Source organism: Notolabrus celidotus, chromosome 1, assembly GCF_009762535.1.
Source record: "Notolabrus celidotus isolate fNotCel1 chromosome 1, fNotCel1.pri, whole genome shotgun sequence".
NCBI classification, from domain to species: Eukaryota; Metazoa; Chordata; class Actinopteri; order Labriformes; family Labridae; genus Notolabrus; species Notolabrus celidotus.
Window position 1 is genome coordinate 37,016,843 of NC_048272.1, and position 25,824 is coordinate 37,042,666.

A 25,824-nucleotide genomic window follows, 5' to 3' on the forward strand; every position below is an offset into this window, starting at 1 on the left:
TTTAGAAAAAAACCCGACCACCAAACTTCAGCTAAGTATTTTCTTATAGACCTAAACAGAGAGGGGAAAGTGACAGAGAGGTTTAATAGGGGTTAGGAAAACTATACATGCAGATATCACAGGAGAGCTCCTCTCAATAACTCTGAAGCTGATGAGTCAGCACAGGGAACTGGAGCCCAGGAGTGCATATACACTACTCACAATAAGTTAGGAATATTGTGAGAGACTCAGTGGATTTCATACATACAGTGTTTGTTTCACTTCAGAGATTTTTGGGATAGGGAGGCAATTGTATTGGGGTGATAGACACACCTCATTTTGTGTTTTCCACGTAACGGTCTCACTGTGTACAGTGTGCCATACATATTGGGTCCAATACCAAAAAATACCAAAAGACAACCCTGTGTGGCATCAATTTCAACATTCTGTGGGAATAAAAAGCTGGTATTGTCAGTAAGTCATTCCAAGCTCATCATTCAAACAGCCATGAACACACAACATCACTTAACAGACGAGCAGCGCCACCTGGCCATAGCATGCCTTCGGGTCGGTGGCAGGCAGTCAGATGTTGCTTGGGAACTTGGTGTGTCTCAAAGTGTCATCAGCAGACTTGCATCAAGACACAGAACTACTGGCAGAGTTTGTGACAGACCCAGGAGTGGAGCCCCACGAGTGACAGACCGCAACGATGACCAGTACCTAAGGACCTATGCACTCAGACATCGTTATGCAACTGCCACACAGCTGCAGGCCCGTTTACGAGATGCGAGGGGTACTAGGGTTTCCAGACAAACCATTCGCAACCGACTCCACCGCTTTGGCTTGAATGCCAGACGACCGTTGCAGGTGACTCCACTGACACCAAGACACCGGCGTGAACGTTTGCAGTGGGCACAAGACCATGTGACCTGGACAATGCAGCAGTGGTCTACCGTCCTGTTCACTGATGAGTGTCGGGTCACCTTGCACAGAAATGATGGTCGTCAGCGTTGCTGGAGAAGGCGAGGTGAGCGATACTCCGAGGTCAACATGGTCCCCAGGGTTCGCTTTGGTGGAGAAGGTGCAACAGTCTGGGCAGGCATCACCAGTCAGCGCAAAACAGATTTGGTTATTGTAGATGGCTCAGTCACTGCACGTTCTTACCTCAGAGGCATCATAGAACCCATCATCATCCCCCAATTCCGCCAGCACACCCCCAACTTTCTGTTCATGGATGATAATGCTCCACCACATCGTGCCAGAATTGTCACAGCTCGACTTCAGGAAGTCGGAGTGCCTCATATGGTATGGCCAGCAATGTCCCCTGACCTGAACCCCATAGAGCACGTCTGGGACCAGCTGAAGCAGAGACTGGATGATCGTACCCCACCCCCACGTGACCTTGCAGAACTGCGTGTAGCACTTGTGGAAGAGTGGAACGCATTGCCTCAGAACAACATCATGAGGCTAGTGAGGAGCATGAGACGTCGTTGTCAAGCTGTCATTGCGGCAAATGGTGGAAACACCCGCTACTGACATTGTCAATTTTTGTTATTTGGGGCTATCTTTGTTATTGTCTAAATTTTGGGGGTAATAAATATTAAAATAATGAAAATGGTGTTCCTTCTCATTCATTATTAGTAATATCAAAGGGAACTTTTACTTATTTCATTAAAATTCAGACCAAATAGGAAAAGCACTCATGTAAATAACAATATCCCTAACTTATTGTGAGTAGTGTAAGCTTCACACGCCTGCTCCAGATCAGGGGCAATCAGGCACACACACCTGACCCTGCACTGTGCTGATTAGCTCACCAAACTCAGAGAGTGGCAAAACTGAGTGCCTCTGTCTGAACATACATCACTGACATCATTAAAGGCAATTTCAGAACAAGATGGATTTGAAATGTGAGTCACCAATGTACACACCCTAATCTGCATTTTCTTACATGTAAATAGAATAAAAATCAGAACACCATTGATTACAACATGTCATTTCTAATCAAAAAGTTGTTTTACAAACGTCTTTCATCAGTGATCAAAGATGTGTAGGTGAGACATAGTAAGCTCTGTTATATCTGTATACCTGCAACAGGGAAGTGGAGTTTTCAGACATAAATACGGAAGCCTGAACAGGACATGATGAAATGCATTTATTTTCTCTTTTTTCTCGAGACAACAAGTTCATTTCACTTGTTTTCTCGAGATCTCGACTTACTTTTCCCGTTATCTCAAGATAACAAGCTTTCTTTTCCCAAGATATTGAGAAAATAAGTTGAGATCTCGAGAAACCACAGAAAATAAAATGTAATAATGTTCTTTTAGGGCTTCTGTACTAAAAATAAAAGGAGCAATTTTTTACATATGTACGGCAGCCCTAAAAGGACATGATTAAAAACATTTTATTTTCTCGTTATCTTGAGGAAACAGAAAAAATTCAAGTTTTAATCATGTCCTTTAGGGCTTCCGTACATTTGGTAAAGAGTGACTGCTTTTTTGTGGTTATTTTCGCAAACATTGTTTAGAACATTTTGCTTAAGTAAAGAATAAAAATACATTTTGTTACGAGCCATTTATCTTACAGGTTGAAGATCAAAAACACAAAAAAACAAGCTTCATCTCTGGATAAAATGAGATAAATGATCCCGTTATAGAGAAAATAAGTCCAGATCTCAAGATAACAAGCTTTGTTTTCTCGAGATAACGTGAAAATTAACTTATTTGGAAAAAAAAGAGAAAATAAAATGCATTTAACCATGTCCTTTTAGGGCTTCCGTACATAAATGACGAAACAACTATTTAAACTTTGTATGTCAAGGCTTTAATGTCATAGTAAGAGTACACCAGTGAGTGGTTTTGCATAAACTACCTTGTTGTTGTATTCCATCTCTAGAGAGCTGCCTTTAAATGACACACCTACTAGTTACCTATAGTGTTAAAACCTCATCGTATCATGTAGACCTTTTGCTGAGACTCTTCTGTACAAGACAAAACCAATATGAGCTGGTCAGGGTTTACAATTTACTGTGCTACATCTAATTGTACCTTTCCTTAGGTTGCATATAGCTAACATAAGCTCCTGATGGCAGCATTGATCACGATTAATGAAACACCTGAATGCACCAATAGCAACACTGGTATTCAGGGAGTCGGCAAGTGCAAAAAATTAGAAGCATAAAACAAAATCGGAGTCACCACATTTCATAAAACGTCACCTGCACATACATGACACGTGACTTTCATATGCAGCCCTTTTTAAATGAAGAAACTGGAAAGAGAAACATTTATACAGCTCTATCTGGAATGTTTGACCAGATACATTTCACAGATATTAAAGGGTTAGCTTAATTCAACATTTTCACATTCAGAACTCTGGAGAAGAAAAAAAAGATTAAATGTGAAAGAGTTATGTGCAATATAAAACCTTGAAAACATATGTGAGAAAGGTTCACGTTATATGTAAAGAAGCCCTTTCTAGACTAACATCCCTTTATAGATAACGGGGTTGAAAGAGTATATAAGAGAAATATAATACACTATACACAGTAAGAAGCTTCTTTATGACTCTTTAAGCTTTCATTGTCCTTCTTTAAAAGAATGATGGAGCATAAGTGAGCCAGCAGGAGGCAGTCTTGATTAGCAGGAGATGATGAGGGCATTTGGAGACTGCTGACTCTGTGCCCGGTCTAAGGGGCCACCTGTAGACAGAATCTCACACGCAGCCAGCTCGTGATAGAGAGCGTTGAGCACCTCCAGAATGTGGGCTTTCCCTAGATGAAAACAGAACAGATGTGACCGCTAAGTGAACGAGAATTTAATTCAATCCAATGCCCCGGGTAACTGTAAATTTTCATTATCACATTTCACAGGACTTGTATTGATTTTATTGGGCTCGTGAGCTTTACTCACCGTGTTGTGGGTCGCTGCATGACTCCAAAGTGCTGAGCAAGATCTTCCCGAGAGACCTCCGTGAGACATTCTACAACAACAGAGATCATCCTTATATGGCTGTCAGGCAATTAACAGGCACTTTCACAGGCAATCTGACTCTTGTGACCACAGAGGCACTCACAAATGTTGAACAAAGGAGATTAATTGCTCTCAGGTCTTTAACCAATCACAGACTGTTAATGCTCTACCACAAAGGGACGAGCAGAGACCCATGTTAGTCATGAAACAAATATCAATCAATCTTTATATGTATATCCTCACAGAGCAGATCTAGACAGTACTCTATGTTCTATTATTAACAAAGACCCAAAATCAAGACAGGATAAGATCCAGTCCCATCTTACAGACAGGACTCAGTCTGATCTCATCTTAATCCACCAAGAGCAGAGCACTTTGCAGCATTTAGCAAGTTACAGTGGCAAACTTCCTTTAACAGGCAGAAACCTCCAGCAGGACCAGACTCATGTTAGACACACATCTGCTGAGACCGATACTGATTGATGATTTATCAACTAAAAGTGGACTTTTATAAGTTAGCGATAGTTAGTTAGTTATAAGGCCCGCCTCTTTACCTCACATGGGCTCAGATGAAGTTAGGTTGAGTTCAGCATTTCCAATATTGCACACGCCAACAATCAACTTCAGGAACATTTTGGGTGACGTCACAGCTACTAAGTCCATTAATTATACAGTCTAAGAGTTAGACTGATCCCATCGTAACTCTATATAAAGATATCTTTCATGCATGTAGGTGATTTAGGGGTGATTAAACACTTAGCCTATCCAGACCCTCGTTCAATTCCCGAACATTTCTAGAACAACTGAAATATCTCCGAAAGCCTTTCAGACATTTCCACTCAACAAATTGATTCACCATGCAAAAACAAATTCTAGGTATGAACTAATTTCAGCACTTTTTTAGGATATTAATAAGCGTCAACACATGTGGAGTTGTCCTTTAAAATATATCTCGCAATACTTGCTTTTGCTTTTCTTTCTGAAGTCAGAAAAAAGAAAACCAATACGGTGCAGCGGGGGTGGAACTCTCTCCACTGCTACACAGGAAAACTGATTTTCATTACTTGAGTTGGAGTAAAGAGCTTTTGTTCACATGTTGTCAATCTGCAGTTTACAAGGTTTTTCACTGTGCTCAAAATCAAAACATGTGTTTTGGCCTCGGAAATAGAAAAACACTCTGAACACCAGCACACAGCTCTGGTGTTTCAGCACTTCTGACCTCTTCTTCTCACTCTGTTGTTAAGCTGGACTACGCATGGTACTGACCAAGTCTCTGAGCTGCTGGAGGAGCTGCAAGATGTCCACGAGTTTCTCCTCCACCAGCGACAGACGAACCCTCTCTGTCTCCAGCATCTGCAGCTCCATCTGAAGCAGCTCGGTCTCCTCTGCCTTTTGCTGCAGCTCCTGTAAGAGGGAGTCCTTTATCTGGAAGACAAAACAATAAAGAAATATATAATTCACATGAAATACACTGCTATTTAAAGACTTCATTGTAAAGTGTTTTTTGATGAGGTGTGTTCTGTGGTTCGATAGCTTTAAAAATCATGTGTGACACTGTTGAACATCATTGTTTTTCATTTACCATCTGCACAACTCTGTGTCCTAGAGCGATGTAACTACTTACAGAGAGCTGTTTAATGGTTTTATAACAGCCTGCTGTTATTGGATCCTTTGTACAACAGACTATTGTCTATTCCTGTCTTCATTTAACAAGGAATGACAACCAGATGTGCACCGACTGGCATGAATCAAACTTAGACCATGGACTTCTAACATTTGCTTGTTTTTAAAATCTTTGAATACCTGTCTCGCACTGTTTTTTTCTAGCTAACAGCAACTCTCTGGGAGGCAAAAGGCTAAAAGCTACCTTATTAAACACAACTACAGGAGAAGCTCTTAACTATTAAACTGTACAATTCAACTTGAAGGAAACTGACCTAAAAGTAAAATATAATGTGGTGATAATAATGAATGAATGATAAGTCGCTGCCTGCTGCTGTGGACGGCCTGCTGCTGTGGACGGTCTACTGCTGTGGACGTGCCAGACTCCAGCTGCTACAACCACTACTATCTGTCTCTCCACTGTCATCTCCCTCTATCCCTCTCTCAACATGGTTTCAGCAGATGTGTGTCTAACATGAGTCTGGTCCTGCTGGAGGTTTCTGCCTGTTAAAGGAAGTTTGTCCTTGCCACTGTAACTTTCTAAATGCTGCAAAGTGCTCTGCTCATGGTGGATTAAGATGAGATCAGACTGAGTCCTGTCTGTAAGATGGGACTGGATCTTATCCTGTCTTGATTTTGGGTCTTTGTTAATAATAGAACATAGAGAACGGTCTAGCCCTGCAAATAAGATTTGTTGTGGTTTAGTGCTGCATAAATACAGATTGATTGATAATGAATGAACATAAGTTATAGTGCAACAGTGTGACTCATAGATCTATTCTTCGTAGCTTTCACAGAGTGATGGAGCTCTGCTGCACGGAGGTACAAGAGATATATTCTACCTTAGATACACAATTGTTTTAAGTCATTGCCCGTTTGTTTTTTATGCTTGAAGTTTAGTTGTTTCCAAATGTAACACATTTCATGCTAGGCCTGCTACACATCTTAATACAAAGCAAATATATCTAACGTAAATAAATGTCACATGTAGAGGTGAGAGTGTTTAGAGCACATTGTATTCTGGGTTTGCCTGCCAAAGAAAGGTGGAAATCCCTGCAGTGCACCATTACGTCAAAGCATATTGAAGGACAAAGGTCTCACCCCATACATCCTGCACATAAACAAAGCCTCACAGTCAGGACTTTGTTTGGCTTCAACTTTTCCTCCCTGAGTTCTGGGAACGCATTACATCACTGTTCCCCTCTCCTGTCTGTCTTCCTGTGTTGTGAAAATACTACTCGAGTGTAACGAGAGAGCTTCAATTTATGATATTCCTAAATGTCATGCGGGAGAAGGGGGGAGTGTTTCTGTGGTCAGCTCCAGTGAGAAACAGCTGCAAACACACCCACCCACACACAGGGCGTCTCTGGTGACGCTGCCGGTGGTTTGGTTCAATTGAAGCTGCAGGATCATGCCTCTTGCTGTGGTTTCTTCTTTGAAGCCCTCCACTTTCATAACAAGCATTACAAGTCCTCTCTAATCTAGTTAGAGGCCACATAAACAGCCACAAGATGACTAATGATGTAAAGCAGGGCACAACATTGTCCAGCAGTGAATACTGTAGTCGCCCACCCTGGTGTGATGGAGGTCAGTGGTGGTTTGTACCTGGTCCATGTCTATCTCCGCCTGGCTCTCCTTCAGCTCCAGCTGTTTATGCAACCGGGTCACTCTCTCCAGGAGCTCCACCACAGCGCTGCAGCTCTCCTCGCTCCTCCAGCTCCCAAAGTTAGACAGCAGCTTCTTGAAGGCTTTGTCGTCACACCTGATCAACATCATGCACAAGAGGACAGAAAATCCATCAGGATCCGAGCATCAACAGATGTTACAAGGATTCATTGTGCATACATTTTATTTACAATCTTTACTGTGATGAGGAGATGGATAGTAAATGGACTTCTATATCTGTTTTCTTTTTGACACTCAAAGCTCTTTTACACTACTCTTCACATTCACCCATTCACATCACATTCACTCACTGATGGCAGAGGCTGCTATAGTAAGGGACCATCAGTATTAGCCAATCTCGAACACATTCACACACCACTGAGCAATTTATGCTTCAGTATCTTGCCTGAGCACACTTCGGCATGTGACTGGATCCACTTATTATAATAATTGTTTTAACATCTATATATCTTATTTATTTATCTATTTATTTCTTGTAATTATCTGACCTTATGACTTTAAATGTTTTTTTTATTTTGCTTTTAACTCTTACATGTTGTATTAATTGTACTGTATTGGTTTTATTTTTAAGTATTTTATTTATGATTATGTCTTTTATTGTTTTACCTACACTGCCAGTCAAAAGTTTGGAAACACCTTCTCACTCAAGGGTTGTATTTATTTTAATTATTTGAAACACTGTAGATTAATACTGAAGACATCAAAACTATGAAATAATATACATGGAATTATTTAATGAACAAAAAAGTGTTAAAAAAAGCAGAATATGTTTTATAATTTAGATTCTATAAAGTAGCCCCCTTTTTCCTTCATGACAGCTTTGCACACTCTTGGTATTCTCTCAGTCTGCTTCATGAAGTGGTCTCCTGGAATGGTTTCTAATGAACATGAGCCTTGTCAAGAGTTCATTTGTAGAATGACTTGCCTTCTTAATGTGTTTGAGACCATCAGTTGTGTTGTTCAGAGGTAGGGTTAGTACACAATGGATAGCCCTATTTGACTACTGTTGTAAATCCAGATTATGGCAAAACCAGATTATTTCATAGTTTTGATGTCTTCAGTATTAATCTACAATGTTGAAAATAATTAAAATAAATAAAACCATTGAATGAGAAGGTGTGTCCAAACTTTTGACTGGTAGTGTATTTCTGTTGTTTTCTGTCTCTCTGTTCTTTTGTGAAGCACTTTGGGCTGCATGCTTGTATGTATGTATGTATGTATGTATGTATGTATGTATGTATGTATGTATGTATGAAAGGTGCTCTATAAATAAAGTTGAGTTGAGTTCGGTTGAGAAGCTGGGATCGAACCTCCAAGCTTCTGATTGATAGAACACTGACTCTACCCACTGAGCCACAGCTACCCCATTTCAGCTGTTTTCCTGAGATCTCAACTTAATGCCAGATGATCACAACATGTATGCTAAGAGATTTCCAAAAACACAAACAACGATAGACACATGGTTAACTACCTTAATAAGGGAGGGTGATGGCAGCAGAATATAATCAATAATTAGTTATCACTGGAAAACCGAGCATGTATAAAATGTATGTATACATGTCCACTTACGGCTTCTGTACCGCGCTATTTCTTGAGTTGGGTCATGTCTGAGTAACACAACTGGTACTATTTTACCTGTAACTGGTCTTTATTCAAGTTCTCTAATAAATAATGCAAGATTAAGGCAAACTACTACAAACTACAATGTTTGTTTAATGCCTTATTTTAAAATATTGAATTTAAGGTTATGCATTTTTAAATATCCTAAGTGTATTTTGAAACAAACCTTAACATTGTCCCTTGTTTTGAAGTGGTTGATCTTTCTGTCAGACCAAAAAGTTTTAAATGTGGGCAGTGAGCAGCCACATCGACTAACACTAGCTAGAAGAAAAAAACATATATTATAACTTACATGATGCTAACATCAAGTTAAGTGATCAAATATCATTTTTCATATGAAAATGTTTCTACAGCTGAACGTCTATCTGCGTCGACCCCTGTAAACCCTGTCTACACTATCTGCCCACATTAAACAGCAGACAGACAAAACTAGCAACTTAGCTAGCTTGAGGAAGTCAAACATGTAGCAGCTAAAGCTAACTAAGACACACACTTAAGTTAAAACCAAGCTGAGCCTAAAACTGGACATTAGACATTCATCCACTTAACAAGGGCATGCCTCTGGATGTTAGCCATGCAATGCAAGATGTTAGGTGAAGACTGTTTATTTCTTTAAGTTTGTTTTAAAGATCTTTCTGCCCTAAATTAAGCAACATGGCAAATCAATTATTTGCTGTAAAACATGTATTTCAGTATATTCAATGTTTTATTCTTATCTGCTGAACACATTTGTGTAAAATTGAATGCCACTCTTAAAATTGTGTTGTGCTCTATTGTGTTGCTAGTTATCCTGTCTGAGACAGTAAACTGAGGAACACCAGAGATAGTCAGGTTAGTCACAAGCTCACTGTAATCTGCTGCCTGACACCAAAGATAAAAGACAAAGTGATGATGTGAATGTGCAGGACCTTTCCCCACAGCAGGACAGCCTCGTCAGGATCCTCTTCACTTCAGCGACCTGCCTCTGCTGGTCCCCGGTCCACTTGTCCTCCTCCTCATCAGATGCTGCCTGGCCCTCCACTGAACGGAAGAGCTGCTCCTCCACTAAAGGCCACAACACATATCATTAATATCAGGATCACCACGTCAAACAAAGGTTAGTAGCAAATGTTGTTGAGAGGATAAGGTTTTATAGCGGAGCTGTCAAGATGAATTAAAAGTCAATTTCTAAAAACGTTCTATCGTCAACAACCTTTTTATTTAGTTTGCTATTGATATGTGAACAACATATCTCACAATGGACTCTGGGAAGTTTGTGTTGACTATTTTCTACATTTTTTAGCCAAAAATAAATAGATAAATCATAAAATTTACTGACAAGTTATCCCATTATGAAACTGTTAGTTGCTACAGTCTCAGATAACAAGACCTATATCAACATTACTTAGATCCGTCACAGCACTAAAGAAATGTTGCTGTGGCAATCGTTATACAGTCCTTATTACCCGGCTTTCTTGCTGATCTCCCGGCTGTGTAAGAAGCTTGATTCTGATTGTTTAAATCCCCTTGACGACGGTTATTAACTTTTACAAAAATGAGCAACACCAGAGGCAAACTGATCACACGTCATGTCAAATCAATCCCCGGAAAACAGTTCCAGCACATTTAGCTTCTGCTTTTTGATATCATAGACCCGAAGGTGAAGGGAAACCATTAGCTTCTGTTAGCATCAAAACAATGTGACTAAAACGTTAGCTTCGGTTAGCATGCTAATGTGGCTGGCTAAACAACACGGACATTTTCACATTGGATCCTGTCCAGCAATATGATCAAGGAGCGGAGAAGGTGAGAGAAACTTTAGGTTAGCGATCTCTACAAAGAAACTTAAACCATGAGCGGTGGTGATGATAGCAGCAGGGTTCAAAGTTGTGACGTTTGTTTATTTTTAAAGGTGTTTGAACCACAGAGCTCAGAGAAGGAGCAGAGCTGAATGAGGACAGTTTCATGTTCAATCCACCGCAACAGGCAGATAAGAATCCATCGCCATGGAACGCTAACTGACGAGGAATCACTGGGACTATTTTCTAAAAAAATGTAAACATAAATAATTTTAGATCAATAAAATCATCTTTCACCCTTACTTGGCACTTGCCCACCCAACCTTTATGTGATTAGACTGGTTCTTAAATTATTGAAATGATAGAATACAAATGCAGTGACATCACTGCAGAGTACCAAGGGTGCCTGCTGAATCTCCATCAGTTCTTAATAAATGGCTCTTAGTACTCTTAAGGCGTTTTTCAACCGGAGGAAAATTAACCCTGAACTACGTGCGTTTCGACCAGTAAACCCAGGGTCTAAATTTAGTTCTGGGTTAGATAATCTCCCCCCTAAAAAGCCCCTGCTAGGGGGGTAGTACTTGTCAAAGGTCCCGGGGCTTTCGGGGGCAGGGCCTGCAATGCTAAACGTATCTGATTGGTAGATTAACCGCAGTGTTTTTATTCCACCTGCCGGCCACAATAACATCACACACATCTGTGATTCACTTGATTTCTCTTTCCTTCATTAGTTTTTATTTGTTCTATCTTTTTTGTATGTGTGTGTACTTTTCAAAAGAAGAAGCTGTGATTCTCTTGATTTAGCAGCTTGTAACAGTAGTAAAATGGAGACCTTCGGCTGAACGTGTCAGTGTTTGTGGAGTTTAGACAGCTGTTAAAACAGTTCCTGGGAATGTAAACTAGTTTAGTTTTTTATAAAGATTTCAAAATATCCTCATCAGATATTTAATGATCGTCTAAAGACGTTTATGAGGGATGCATCCGGCTGAAAGTCTCCAGTTAACAGGGTCGCTGTTTAAACCAAAACACCGGCCGATCTCTGCCACGGCTTTTTGAGTTTAAAAGGATTTTAAAGCCGAGTTGAAACGTCTTTGCTACTCGCGCATATCTCCTCTCACGTGTTGATTCAGTGAATCCATCTGTGATGAAATATAGCACCATCTAAAACAGTGTGAGCTGAGTCTCTTCCATGCTAACAGGCTAACTGTAGTGCTGCTCATAATGATACCTGCCTGTCCGTCTGCTTCTATGGTGTCATCTGTGATGAACGACATTTGTCTTTGTTTTACTGCCCTCTACTGGTCTGGTGGTGTAGTGTATTTACTTCTTTTCTCCATACGTCACTGGCCGGATTTTGCACAATCTACCGGGGACTTCAGCCCGCGGTCGAAACACAGACAACAATGGGAGCACAAGAACCTTTTAGTTCTGGGTAAAGAAGTTCTGGGGGCTTAAAGACCCTGGAACTCTTGGTCGAAATGCACCTTTAGTGATTCTATTCTCCTCTGTAGAATAGCGCGACATTAACACTGCATTCTGTGCTGTGATGAAGAACATGTCTTACTCTTATCCGGTGTCGTAACAGCTCGTCCTGTCGGTGAACAGCGGTCGTGTTGGGAGTCCGAGCAACACCTCTGGCCCGGCCTGCTGCTAACACTCAGTGGCAGCTCTGTCCTGGTGCTGCTTGGGAGTTGGAGTTTTGACACCTCTGACCTGAAATAGAGAGCACTGTGAGTTCAACACGGCTGTTCGTCTATGAAGATTGCATTATTACATAACCCTGTCTTCCTGCAACACTGACACTGGTGGGGCTTAAACTGCTCTTCAGATTTGCACAGATGAGAAATGCCCAGTCCAAACCAATTTCTAGCATCAAAGAGAACATATCAAGTATCACAAGGCAGTGTGCATTAAGGCACATCTACAACCGCCATGATAATTTTATAGAAGCCTGTGATGTTGTATGCCAAATCTGGGTGGAGTAATTGAAGCCAGACTGTGTATCTTTAAGGCATGTTTACAGTAAAGTGGGTCAGTGGTAGAATAGAGCTGTTACAGAGCAGGAGTTAGCTCACAAGAGAGGGAAAAACACTCCTTTAACAGGTAGAATAAAAATGTGCAGAAATTTTAAGCACATGAAAATGTTCCCTAACCTTTGCAAAGTTTCACCTGCAGTTACAAGATTGATCTGAGTTTAATTCAATATGAAATGTCAAAGACACGTTCAACCATCTGTCACTGGAAAAGAGTCAGAGCCTGCAGTTTGAGCAGATCAATTGTTCTGTAATGGTTTGAGTTTTCAAAGTTTCTCCTGCTGTCTGCTCTTTTGTGTTCGGGGAAATCCGATAGGGGGCCTTCGTAAATCACAGAATAAGTGTTTCCAGATGATGATGTCTTGCCGAAGTAAAGGAGAAAATCTCAAAAAAGGTTTTCAACAGCCTGACTCTGTTTGGAAAAAAAGGGGAAAAAAAGATCATTCATGCTTATATCCTGTTGGCACGCGGCTGACTATGCTGTAAGACAACATTATACTCTACATTTGTGCATTGCTTTAGGTTTCTCTGTGAAAAACTGGCAAGAGCTGACTGACTTCAGCGCGAGTCAATAATTGCAGCATGATTTCAGGCAATCAATCAGAGAGTCATGTTTAAGTTAGCGGGGGCCACGGTGGAGGAAAGAAGGAGTTAGTTCATAAGGGCCTGCAGCTGCAGTCACATCAACATGGAAGGAGCTGGTGCATGGACGTGAAGACACACACAACTTTCCTGGTTTCTGTGGAGACACTGGAGCTCTGGAATGAGCTGGTGGAAGGCTTTTCAGACGCAGGCCTTGGTGTGACTAATTGCACTTTAATTGACAGTTGTTTGAGAGAGACTGAAGCCTGTGTCCAGTGGATACTGTAGCGAGGCCACAGCTTCTGGCTCTTGCTTTTGACATGAATAGAAGTTAAAAAATCAGTCTTGCTTTGTGTATGGACACAAAAAAAGGAGCTCCATACTTTCCAGGCTGGTGAAAGAAAGGCATTCCAGCTGTCACATGAAAACTAGCTCTAGTTCTAGTTTATTTTGACTGTGCATGTAATTGATGATGTTACAGAAGGGTTTCCATCTCTGTCTGACAGTGAGGAGGCCTGGCTGTGTTGCTGAGCATTCGAATTCCAACACAGACACCTGAAAGCAGTCCAGACAGACACCCTGGATATCAGGCAGACTGTGGGATGCAGGAGACACAGACATGAGACAGGCGTGAGAGCTCCTGCCAAAGGACCAAATGCAAAACCAGCATGGGTGGGTTTGACCTGCCAAAATGAAAATATCTATTAATTTGCTATTTCTGAAGCGAGGGGGGAAAGTAAAATACACCGCAGACCTGAAAGTGTAATATGAGAGTAAATGTTTTTACATGTGAGCGAGGGTTGATAAACCTTTAATACCTTACTCATTCAGACTTTCTATCAACAGTTTATATTGGAAGGATTGGCTTAAAGTGATAATCTAATGGAGGATTATCATGTGATTACCAAGTTTGACTCAGCTTAATGTCTTTCAGCTAATTTTATTGTATTCCTAAAACTGCCAGACACTATGAAAACATCCAGAGACATCCAGAGACATCCAGCTTTACTCAGTGAAACAGCAATTTCCACTGAACACTGGCCTGACGAGGACCGAGTCAGCTGACAGCTAGTATGAAGCTGAAGATTTTCCCTCTTGGAGTTTACAGACTAAATGAGGAATAAAGTAAGTCTACAGTAAAGTTAAGGTTATAAAGAAAGATGCTTTTAAATGAACATTTAACTGTTTAAGCTACTTTATCTGTTTTCTTTATGGTATACTGTACGAATCTGTGGAATAGCTCGCATCATGCTAAATATCCCCCCCTAAGCATTGGGTTTCGACTAAAACAAAGACAAAAGTAACTCCACATGTTCATTTAAGGTTGTTAAGAAACATACTTTAAATAAATGCCAGTCCTGATGCTAGTGTTTTAGCCTCTTTAGCTCTACTATGATTTGGTTTATCATAGCCAACTGTATGAATCATTCACTGAGCTATGTCCTGTTCCAGTAATATAAACAAGTGCTGCTTCACACAAACAGTCCTAATAAACCAGCTCAACACCAAACTGTAAACAAAGTCAGAGACTAGCATATATAACAGCCTGATGTGTAGCAGATAGCCAAAATGATTTAGAGCAACTGGTGGGGACAAAAAAAAAGCCAATGTGACAGCAAACCTCAAATGAATACCTGTAACTCCATATCTGATAAAGCTTATAGTTAGAGCTGGCTCAGGCTTGGACCAGCTCTTAGTTATGCTGCTATAGACTTAGACTGCTGACACACTGACATCCCCTGTCTCTCCTCTTTCTCCCTGTCACTTACTTTCACTCTCCCTGTCCCATTGAAAGTTACTAACCATATGCGTTCCTGGAGTCCCTGAGCTCCCTTGTCTCGTAGGTTCCTCTGGATCTCTGCTGTAGACGTCCTGCTGCTGTGAATGTGCCAGACCCCAGCTGCTACAACTACTACTATCCGTCTCACCACTATCATCTCTCTCTCTTCATCTCCCTCTATCCCTCTCTCCAACACGGTCTCAGCAGATGTGTGTCTGACATGATCTTATCCTGTCTTGATGTTGGGTCTTTGTTAATAATAGAACAGAGTACGGTCTAGACCTCCTCTGTTTGCAAAGAGTCTGAGGATAACATTAGTTGTGATTTGGCGCTTGCTGCCTTAAGCAAATGAGTTGAAGAACATGAAGCATTTTGTACTACTTGCCTTTAGTCCCATTAAGATGATAAAGAACACAAAACTATACATTTTAATTAATTTGCCCCAAGAACAATTCAATGAATACGTTTCTTATCATTAAGGAACACGCCCCTTCCCCACCTCTTCATATGTGAACCAAACTGTCTGGAGATGCCAATGACACAATTTTTTAAAATTTTTACTTCAAGTTGTTCATGAAATAATTCTGTTTTTTCCCCCAACTTTTTAAGGTCCAATTAAAACTTTTTTCATTTTTTCCCTTTTATTAACGAATCATGTTGGTTGTTACAACGCAAGGGACTCCAAACCCTCTCTCTTAATCTTGTTCATGACTGTTGTCCCATTTGTAATTAGATCTGATTTTTCTGTGAAGCCAAAGACATTTTTCCACATTGAGTTTAAATTAAGTTTCATCCTATTCTGTTTCTTCTAAATTCTCCAAGGTCATCAGTCGGCTACACAATCGATGCAGAATCTAGCAGTTTACGTAACTCATAGTTTCCCAGGAAATACTTTTCAACTGGAGCATAAAGATAATCAATTTAACATTTCCTGCTCTGGCTCTGTGGTCTCTGCTCGTCTTTGATTCCTGTATCAAAGCCGCTTCTTGGCTCATCTGTTGCCAAAAGAAAAGCAGTCTCAGAATAGGCTTGGGATAAGTATTGCAAAGAAGGAAGCAAATGTTTGTTATGGGAAATTCAGGAGTGTGTCTTAACTTCCTTGCACTGCATGTGAAAATAAAATCTACAAATCTTAGATTAGGATATTATTGGCTTGCCAAATTTTCGCCTGTGGCAGAGCAAACATTTCTGTATGAGGGGCCGTCAGGGACATTATTCAGAATTGCTTCTCACAAACACATGTGAAATGCTCTTACATACATTACTGAAACACTCTCACATAAACAACTGAAAAATTATTCACTCACACACACTACTGAAATGCTCTCACACATACAAGTGAAACGCTCTTACACACACTACTGAAACGCTCTCACACTTACAAACGAGTGAAATTCTCCTATACACACTACTGAAATGCTCTCACACACACTACTGAAACGCTCTCACACACACTACTGAAATGCTCTTATACACACTACTGAAATACTCTCATACAAACTACTGAAACGCTCTCACACACACTACTGAAATGCTCTCACACACACTACTGAAATACTCTCACACACACTACTGAAATGCTCTCACACATACTACTGAAACGCTCTCACACACACTACTGAAATGCTCTCACACATACTACTGAAAAGCTCTCACACACACTACTGAAATGCTCTCACAAATACTACTGAAACGCTCTCACACACACTACTGAAATGCTCTCACACATACTACTGAAACGCTCTCACACACACTACTGAAATGCTCTCACACATACTACTGAAACGCTCTCACACACACTACTGAAATGCTCTCACACATACTACTGAAACGCTCTCACACACACTACTGAAACACTTTCACACACACTACTGAAATGCTCTCACACACACTACTGAAATGCTCTCACACACACTACTGAAATGCTCTCACACACACTACTGAAATGCTCTCACACACACTACTGAAATGCTCTCACACATACTACTGAAATGCTCTCACACATACTACTGAAACGCTCTCATACACACTACTGAAACACTTTCACACACTACTGAAATGCTCTCATATGAACAACTGAAATGCTGTCGGAAAAGCAGTCTGGAAAGCAGATGAGATCAGCTGGCAGCAGCAGGGGGCAGAGACAAAAAGCTGTGGTCAAGTCAGACAATTTCCAGCAGCCTTCAGTCTTCTTCTTCTTCGTGTTTTTGTTTAATTGTGGGTAGTTTAATGTGTACTATCGCCACCAGCTATGTTGGAGTGTGGACCAGCCTTATAGGAAGTCATAGAAACATTGACATCTCATTAGAACTTATTCAGATTTATTAATATGTTCTCAGACTCATACATCAGTTTGTACACAGTCTCTCCACTTGATTAAATAATGACATCAAAGTGTTCCACATGTGATTTCTATTCGTGGTTACACGTCAGTGTGACATGAATTCTCATGTAAATCAGCATCTTATCAGTTTGCTGCTGTGTATAAATGAGCTGAGCAGACCTGTCCCTCTAAACCAAATCAATACATGATTAACAGTCAAACACAGAGGAAATAGGAGAAAGGCTATATCATATTATTAATCTGTCAGATACTCAGACTGTCTGGGCTTCACATCTGTACACATGTTTTTAACAATCACATAAGATAAGATAAGATAAGATAAGATAATCCTTTAATCGTCCCACGACAGGGAAATTCAGGTGCCACAGCAGCAAGAAGACAGTGCAAACAAGAACAAAGCGAACAAGAGCAATATACAAAAAAACAACCCAAAATAGTGCAAAAAGGTACAAAGCAAAAGGCAAAATAAACAAGATCCTACAAAAATAGAAACGCCAAGTGAACCAGCATGTCTTAAGAAACTCATGTACAGGACCACACTTGAGTCTGTGTTGGTGTTATTGGTGTTGGTTATAGAGTCTGACCACTGCAGGAAGAAAGGACCTGCGGTATCTCTCTGTGAGACACATCACTGTAAAACCTCAAACCTGTTGACTCCTGGCCCGGCTGCACTAATTTTGTCAGATTGTTGTTGTAGTTAAGCTAAATACGATCTGGTTTTGACACAGTTTGTTTTATTTTGAAAGTCATAAGATGTTGATGTGGTTTCCGTGCACAACTTCCTGTCCGGCTCGATCTGCCCTATGTCTGTCATATATATATATATTTATATATATATATAAATTTATATATATATATATGTATATATATATATATATATATATATATATATATATATATATATATATATATGTATATATATATATATACGTATATATATACGTATATATATACGTATATATGTATGTATATATATATATATATATATATATATATATATATATATATATATATATATATATATATATATATATATACATATATATATATGTCTTTATGTGCTCTATTATCTCACAGAAATTTCAGTATGTTATGTGAAAATATTTCACTATAATGTCTGAGAGGATTTCACTTGGTCATATGAGAGCATTTCAGTATGGTGTGTGAGAGCATTTCAGTATGGTGTGTGAGAGCATTTCAGTATGGTGTGTGAGAGTTTTTCAGTCAAAACGGAAGGTGTTTCAGTAAAACCGGAAGGGCTTCCGTTAAAACAACAAACAACAGCGGTTCACGTGTTGATCGCGTCAGCCACTGTTCGCAACAGTAATTTCTGCCCAACAGCCTGGAAGTAGCCTAACCGAGGCAGCAGCGTTACTTCACACTGTACTGGCGTCAGCGGAGACCATCAGAACCTTGTCAAATGCGACAACAGTCGGGCAGCAGCCGACTCCACGCCGCGACACGCTGGTCAGTCAGATTACGTCGCTGTTCCCCTCCGGACAGCACAGCAGCATGACATTGCCCACTGCAGCTCCAGTCCGGAGAGAGTGTGCGCCGCGTTATCAAGCGCAACGCTTCAGCTCTTGGACATCAGGCACAAGGAAGAAAAGGTAGCTATAAATAGTTTTTTTTTCTTCAAAGTATTGTTTAATCCAACGTAACATAACGCAACGCCCTGACGGATGATCCACCCAGTCGCTGAGGCGTCTAGTGTATATGTATATGCATGTAGGTGTCAGCTAATTGTTTGTAGTGTTGTAGCATTGTTGCTATGTTAACATACAGGAATGTGAGTCACGTGATAGGACGTCAGCAGGTAGTAAAATCAGCTGTTCTTCACTTGGTGTGTGAATGCGGCTTGATATCGATAAAATGCATTGAGTCGATGTTTTTAGGACTGTAGGAACATTTCACTGCTTGTGTTTTTAGCTGCAATAAATATACACAAACCAACATTACTTTGGAGAGATTTCCCCTGCGCAGCCTCGTGGCAACTTTACTGTTGTTGGTTTGATAGTCGTTCTACAGTGCAGTTACAGCTTACAGTAGATGTGAGTCAGTTTGGAGAAGCAGCAGGAAGCTAAGTTATAAATGTAACATAACTGCTGTGTAAGAGGGCAGCTGCAGCTAAACATGTTTTATCCACTGAAAGGCTCACCCTAAAGAAAGTCAATTCACATGTCTACTGTACTGTATATCTCTCTCCAATAACTTCCATTTACTAAATGTTTCTTCATCACTTCCATTATGTTAAGTCATTTCTGCACTGTTGTTGCACCAAGCACAATCTAATGTTGTTATTTGGCCATATTAGTTGCTCACTTGAACGGTGCCATGTCTTAAACTAACGTTACTGACTGTTGTTACAGACTGTTACAGTCTGTAAATCCTGTTGTTTTCTGCCCCACACTGAAGCAGTAATACATTTACCAGTGATGATCTTCACTGCATATTACTGCTGAGATTAAATAAATCCTTCATCAGCATTTGAGGTTTTAAGTCATGACATGGATCTACTGGTACAGGACATTGTCATGTTTCAGGTCATCCACAGGGTTCAAGGTCCATTTCAAAGGTATTCAGTGTTAGTTGTTATACAGTCAGATCAATCTCAAAAGGAGTAATAATTTTAACCATTGACCAACAAGGTGTAAGACTAGATTCACAAAATCTGTTATGTTAGTATAAAACCACGGGACAATTTCACAGTGTACAAATTAATTATGGATTGTACTATTATTCCTTGTTGTTTGTACAGGTTCTGTGAAGGACTGAAAACTCTTGGGGTTCTGGACCAAATACGACGACATCCAGACAGCTTTCGACCCCTGTTCTGCTATGAGCCGAACACACTGACTGCTGACCAGGTGGATGATCTTTTCAGCATTCGTCTCTCTCCAGAAGGGAGCAACAAGAGAGCTGCTGAGGAGATGGTTGTTGCTTTCTGGAGGGACTATCTCCAAGATGCAGAAGGTAATTAATGGTTTAATGGTCAAATAAACTAATGCATCTATTTTTTTCGTATCATTCTTTTTATTTTATTTTTGCAAAACATTCCTGTACAACAAACATTACAGATTAAATGTATTCTCTTGGTAGTCGTAACATTATCACAAAGTAACCTGTGAATGTTGGAAGATGAAAGACCTGTTATAAATTCATTGCTATTAGAGGCATTCAGATTTTAGATGTTTTGATTTTGAGAAGTGAAATACTCTTACTGAACAATTTAGTTCAGTATCAGCTGATGTTAATTGCTTTAGAGATGATTCACATACACATTCATTGGCCCAACTACCACTGATAATATTTTTGTTTTTACAGAAGAAGAAGGGCCATCCAAACTAGAGAAGATATTGGCCTTCACAACTGGAGCATCTGTGGTACCACCTATCGGCTTTTCCCCAACTCCTTCTGTCCAGTTCATTCACAAAGGAGATGATGGCTTCTCTACATCAATGTTCCCTCTTGCCAACACATGTGTTAACTGCATCAAGTTGCCACTACATGTGTCTTACCAACTGTTCAAGGAAAAGTTTGACTTTGCATTAGGAAACACATATGGGTTTGGCAGGGCATGAACATGTCATGCTCTGAAAACTCGAGACTACCTCTGCCTGATTAGGTCTCTGTTTGTCTCTCTTGAACTGTATTTGAATGTTCGTTCCTTTGAACAAATGTTTATCATGTTCATTTATTTTTCATAAAATGTTTTACAATGTTTTAACCAAACTTTAATTCACAGAATACACTGCACAAGTGAAGAAAACATTTTAGCAAACCTTAACATAACTCTCATGTTTATTGAAGAAAGTGCAGAAGTGAAGCAAAAACATCTATTCCATGGTTCCCATCATTTTCAAGTGGGTTCACTTGTTGAATAATGTTCATTGTGGTCTCATTAATGGTTACATCTATGTCTGGGATCACAACATTATTATTAGTTTGAAGTTCAGGTAATGGCCCTTCTTCATCAATGCCATAGTAGTTGTTGGCATCAAAAATGCTGTTTATAGCTGGATGGATTCCTGCATTATTAATTACACCTGAATGCCACAGCTGAAGAGGTGTCTGCCCCCCTTGTGTGGAGAGGCCATGGTTGTTCCATTGATTGATGAATTCTGTTACTGCTCTATCAATCCTTGGTAAATAAACATAATGCAGACAAAATAAATGTAGTTCATTCAATGAATCCAGTACACCCTGTTCTTCCATGAAGTTAAATATGTTTATAAAGTGTCTAGATACAACTCTATTGAGTTCTGCCCATAGTCTCTCAATCCTTTGGTTGTGTACTGATACACCTGTAATAACACTGTTCAATCCTCTTCTTTCCAACATAAAACGGGCAACATTTATATTTTCCATACCATGATCACATCTGACCCTTAAGGGCAAGCCAAAGTCCTGTACTCCTCCGAGAAATAATGACAAGACAGTTGAGGCTCTGTTGTTGGACAAGCACCGTAAGTATATAATAGTCCGGCTGAAGCCATCCACACAGCCATGAAAGACCATACGCCACCTGACCAGCTTGTGGTTGCCATCAAAATGCCTGTTGGGAAGAAAATATATACTTAAAGAAAAATAAATATATATATCTATATCTATATAGATATATATATACATATATATGTGTGATGCACACACACACACACATACATATGTATAGATGTACTTGTTTTCCTTATACAAAACATATACTTACCATAATTGGTTAGGGGCTTGAACACTATAGACTCTTCGACGTATAGCAAGACGACGTCTAAATGATCGCCCAATAGGGTCCACTTGATGCAGGCTCTGTCTAACCCGCCAGCGCTGAATCCTCAAGCCACGTGATCTGAGGCTTCCAAGAATGTATGCTTCGCCTGCATTTGGAGTGTTCTGTAGTATATTAGTTACAACTCTGTCCAGGTCTTGAGTTGACAATACACAATACATTAATGGCTCAACTCCCAGTCTTTGTCTGTGTCTGTACAGTGTTCTTCGACTAATTCCAAAGCATGATGCAATTCTCTGCCATGACATACCGATGGACACACAGTGAGAAATTTGTTCAGTGGCTATGCTGTATCTGGGCCGTCCTGGATTGCCAGTCAAGATTGTTGGAGGTGTCAAATTTGTGGTCACTTCAGTGGATCTCTGTCTGGCCTCATGTTCATGCAGCAAGTTGCGAAAGCATCTATACAATGATCCTAGAAGGTTACTGACATCCCTATCATCACACACAGCTAGAAATGCGGATAGAGTTTGAGTATGCTCATTAAGCTCTCTATAAAGCCTCTCCTGTTGGAAATTGTCAGCCTCCTCTCTTTGCAGCCTCTCAATGCATTGCAGAGCACTAGTAAAAAAAACGACAACATCCTCCTCATTGCCTCTCACTTCAAAAAATAAAGCTTGGACTTGAAAAACGAAGAATATCAGATGAACATACATTGTGGTTGAAGCCTAGGCTGAAGTACTTCAAACTCAGCAAAAATACATGCAATTCCCTGTGTGGAGTCTTCCTGTTTCTGTCAGATGACAGGAAGGCCTTCCTGTTGACCAGTAAACAGTACTGTATTCAGTATTGGACTGTTAAAGTTGACAATTCTATATCAGAGTATTGCAGTAGTGTATAAGAGCATTTTACTAGTGTGTGTGAGAGCATTTCAGTAGTGTATGTGAGAGTATTTCACTAGTGTGTGTGAGAGCGTTTCAGTAGTGTATGTGAGAGTATTTCACTAGTGTGTGTGAGAGTATTTCAGTAGTGTATGTGAGAGTATTTCAGTAGTGTGTGTGAGAGTATTTCAGTAGTGTATAAAAGAGCATTTCAGTAGTATGTGTGAGAGTATTTCACTAGTGTGTGTGAGAGTATTTCACTAGTGTGTGTGAGAGTATTTCAGTAGTGTGTGTGAGAGCATTTCACTAGTGTGTGTGAGAGTATTTCACTAGTGTGTGTGAGAGCATTTCACTAGTGTGTGTGAGAGCATTTCAGTAGTGTGTTTGAGAGCATTTCACTAGTGTGTGTGAGAGCATTTCAGTAGTGTGTGTGAGAGTATTTCAATAGTGTATATAAGAGCGTTTCAGTAGTGTGTGTGAGAGTATTTCAGTAGTGTGTGTGAGAGCATTTCACTAGTGTGTGTGAGAGCATTTCAGTAGTGTGTGTGAGAGTATTTCAATAGTGTATATAAGAGCGTTTCAGTAGTGTGTGTGAGAGGCAATTCTGAATAATGTCCCTGACGGCCCCTCATATTTCTGCAGTAGAGTTAAATATGAGTTGTGGCATTTTTAGCCTCTTACAACCACAGTCCTGGAGGAACACAGGTAAACGTTTACATGAAAAGCTCTATTGTGCTCTGTCAGGGCATTTCTAATTAATAAGATCCTGTACTTTGCCTTATTAGCAAAAGCCAAAAGCCCCTTTAAAGCCTGTGGAGGGCTGTACAGCTGTTTGTTGTTAGAGCCAGGACACCCATAGTCCTTCCTAAGTTTATCACAGCGTGGGGCTGAAGTGAAAGCTCCATCAACATTACCCCCCATCACTGTTACCCCTCCTCCCTGAAGGGCAGTTTCCTCTTTCAGGTGTCATCGGTCAATGACAGTCTCATTGCTCTACAGAGGTTACAAATGAGGGCACGCTGTAAACCCAAGCTTGAACTTCAACTTCAGTGCAGGTAGGTGCCCCAAGGCATGACAGAGACAGGTTATAGGTCATGTTTACATAGCTGACAGTTATTAATCAAGTCCTCCTGGGTAACAGGCGTACCATGAGGGGGTTTCTGGGAGACAAAAAGAGCAGCTTCAGTGATGTTTAGCAAACTTTGTCCAAAAGTAAATGGAGGTAACATTTACAGAGGATATCCTGGAAATCAGAGTGCAGAGAAACCCACAAAGTCAAACAAACAAGGGTATTAAAAGAAGAAGGAAATATACAGGGAGGGAAGTCCAACAGTTGTGGGTGGCACAAGTTTATAAGATATTTTGTGCGTGATGTATTTCTGCTGATGTAAGCATACTCCCAAACCAGACAGCAGAGCAGTGGTTCGACATGAATATGAGCCCACTTGGCTGTGTAGGTTTCTGAAGGCTGTTCAAGGAAAACAGTGAGGTAGTAGCAGCAGACTGCCACGAGTCCCACACATCTCCCGAGTGTGTCCTTAATTTAAAGGGTAGGAATGCCGTGGCAGCACCTGCTCCACACAATGCCACAGCTCTTGTGTGGAGGCAGATAAATGGTCTGCTAGACCCTCCTCTTCCCTCTGCTCTCAGGCTCCATGCAGGGAGCATGAAAAGGCTGGGAGATTATGTTTCCCATGGGGCCGGGCTTCAGTGGACCAGGGGTTAGACGCATACAGAGCAGAAGGCTGCAGGCCTGCCAATAAAACAAATAGTGAGCTTTAAACTTGCACACATAGGACACATGTGCTTGGGAATACTCTCTAGAAATCCATAGACTATAAAGACAGGTACCTGAAATCCCAAGGAGCATAAAGCTTTAAGTAGAAGTGAGCAGAATGGGGCGCTTGTTTGGCTCAGTTGGTAGAGCAGGCGCCCCATGTATAGATGCTACAGTCCTCTTCTGTCATCCCCTACTCTCTCTCCCCTCATTACAGCACTCTCTTCAGCTGCCCTGTCGAATAAAGGCGAAAAGCCTGAGGAATAAAGATCAAAGTTTGGATTGATGTTCTCCATTCTCCATCTTTTCTTTGGAACAAATATAAGATGAAAAGTTTAAAGAATCTGTTCCTCTCCTGTGTGCTTTGAACAATATGTCAATCATTTCATGAACAAACAGATGAGTGTTTGCTTCTTCCTCCAGATGGTAGACTTTCCTCCCCCTCATTTCTTTTTGTTCCTCTTGCTGTGTTTCCTATTGTCTGATCCTCCTGGCTCTCAGCGCTCTATAGGCTACAGTGACTGATTTAGACTCCTTTGACCCTCTGGAGTGAAAAAAGAAACTAGAGGCAACACTTTGAGATAATTCCAGCCTACAAAGACTTTCCTGTGCAAATCAATTCCTGTGAAAGGTGCAGCTCTCATCTGAGTCTCAGCCTCTGTTCTGTTCTGGTGTTCAATCCAAAGAAATCACAGACATGTTACGTAACAACACCCACTCATCTCAAGTTTCATACCAATGACCACATTTCATAAACTGACTTCTGCCGGGATGTTGGAACGTTGAAAGGGGATTTTGGAGATTTTGGAGAACTCTATACGTCAGAAATGGAAAACCAAAATGTATCTCCAATCATGTTACAGAAACAAATATTAAAGAGTTAGATAAGGTAACATGTTCAAATAGCTCTGGCTGCTTGGGCTAGCTTAGCTTGAAGTAGCACAAAAACTGAAGCTAGGGGGAAACATCTGGCCCGGCTCTCTGCAAGGAAAAGAAAACCCTACTGCT

General features: G+C 40.5%; 2 protein-coding genes and 1 long non-coding RNA gene across 7 annotated transcripts in view; 2 read left to right on the forward strand and 1 right to left on the reverse strand.

The window, feature by feature from the left end:
* Nucleotides 1–1,768: 1,768 nt before the first annotated feature.
* On the forward strand, nucleotides 1,769–5,754 carry LOC117819816. Its single transcript, XR_004632636.1, has 2 exons — nucleotides 1,769–1,889; nucleotides 5,195–5,754. It is a non-coding gene; the product is annotated as an uncharacterized LOC117819816 (long non-coding RNA).
* Nucleotides 2,780–25,824, reverse strand: part of efcc1 (EF-hand and coiled-coil domain containing 1) — a 34,339-nt gene continuing 11,294 nt past the window's right edge. For both annotated transcript variants that reach the window (XM_034693232.1, XM_034693239.1), the window contains 6 exons: nucleotides 12,261–12,409; nucleotides 9,827–9,962; nucleotides 7,218–7,374; nucleotides 5,217–5,375; nucleotides 3,891–3,960; nucleotides 2,780–3,751 (listed from right to left, as the gene is read on the reverse strand). In XM_034693232.1, the coding sequence (XP_034549123.1) occupies nucleotides 3,618–3,751; nucleotides 3,891–3,960; nucleotides 5,217–5,375; nucleotides 7,218–7,374; nucleotides 9,827–9,962; nucleotides 12,261–12,409 (805 nt within the window). In that variant the 3' untranslated portion in view covers nucleotides 2,780–3,617. The remainder of the gene's footprint in view (nucleotides 3,752–3,890; nucleotides 3,961–5,216; nucleotides 5,376–7,217; nucleotides 7,375–9,826; nucleotides 9,963–12,260; nucleotides 12,410–25,824) is intronic.
* Nucleotides 18,683–21,609, forward strand: LOC117819794 (G2/M phase-specific E3 ubiquitin-protein ligase-like). Of its 4 annotated transcripts, none has more exons than XM_034693261.1 (3): nucleotides 18,683–19,045; nucleotides 20,185–20,408; nucleotides 20,760–21,609. In XM_034693261.1, exons 1-3 carry the CDS (start codon nucleotides 18,948–18,950, stop codon nucleotides 21,014–21,016), a joined length of 579 nt encoding a protein of 192 aa, XP_034549152.1. In that variant the 5' UTR covers nucleotides 18,683–18,947; the 3' UTR covers nucleotides 21,017–21,609. The 4 variants fall into 4 exon arrangements, with proteins under 4 accessions (XP_034549152.1, XP_034549161.1, XP_034549168.1 ...); XM_034693270.1 differs by having other exon boundaries at nucleotides 18,684–19,045; nucleotides 20,194–20,408; XM_034693277.1 differs by lacking the exon at nucleotides 18,683–19,045 and adding an exon at nucleotides 19,412–20,010.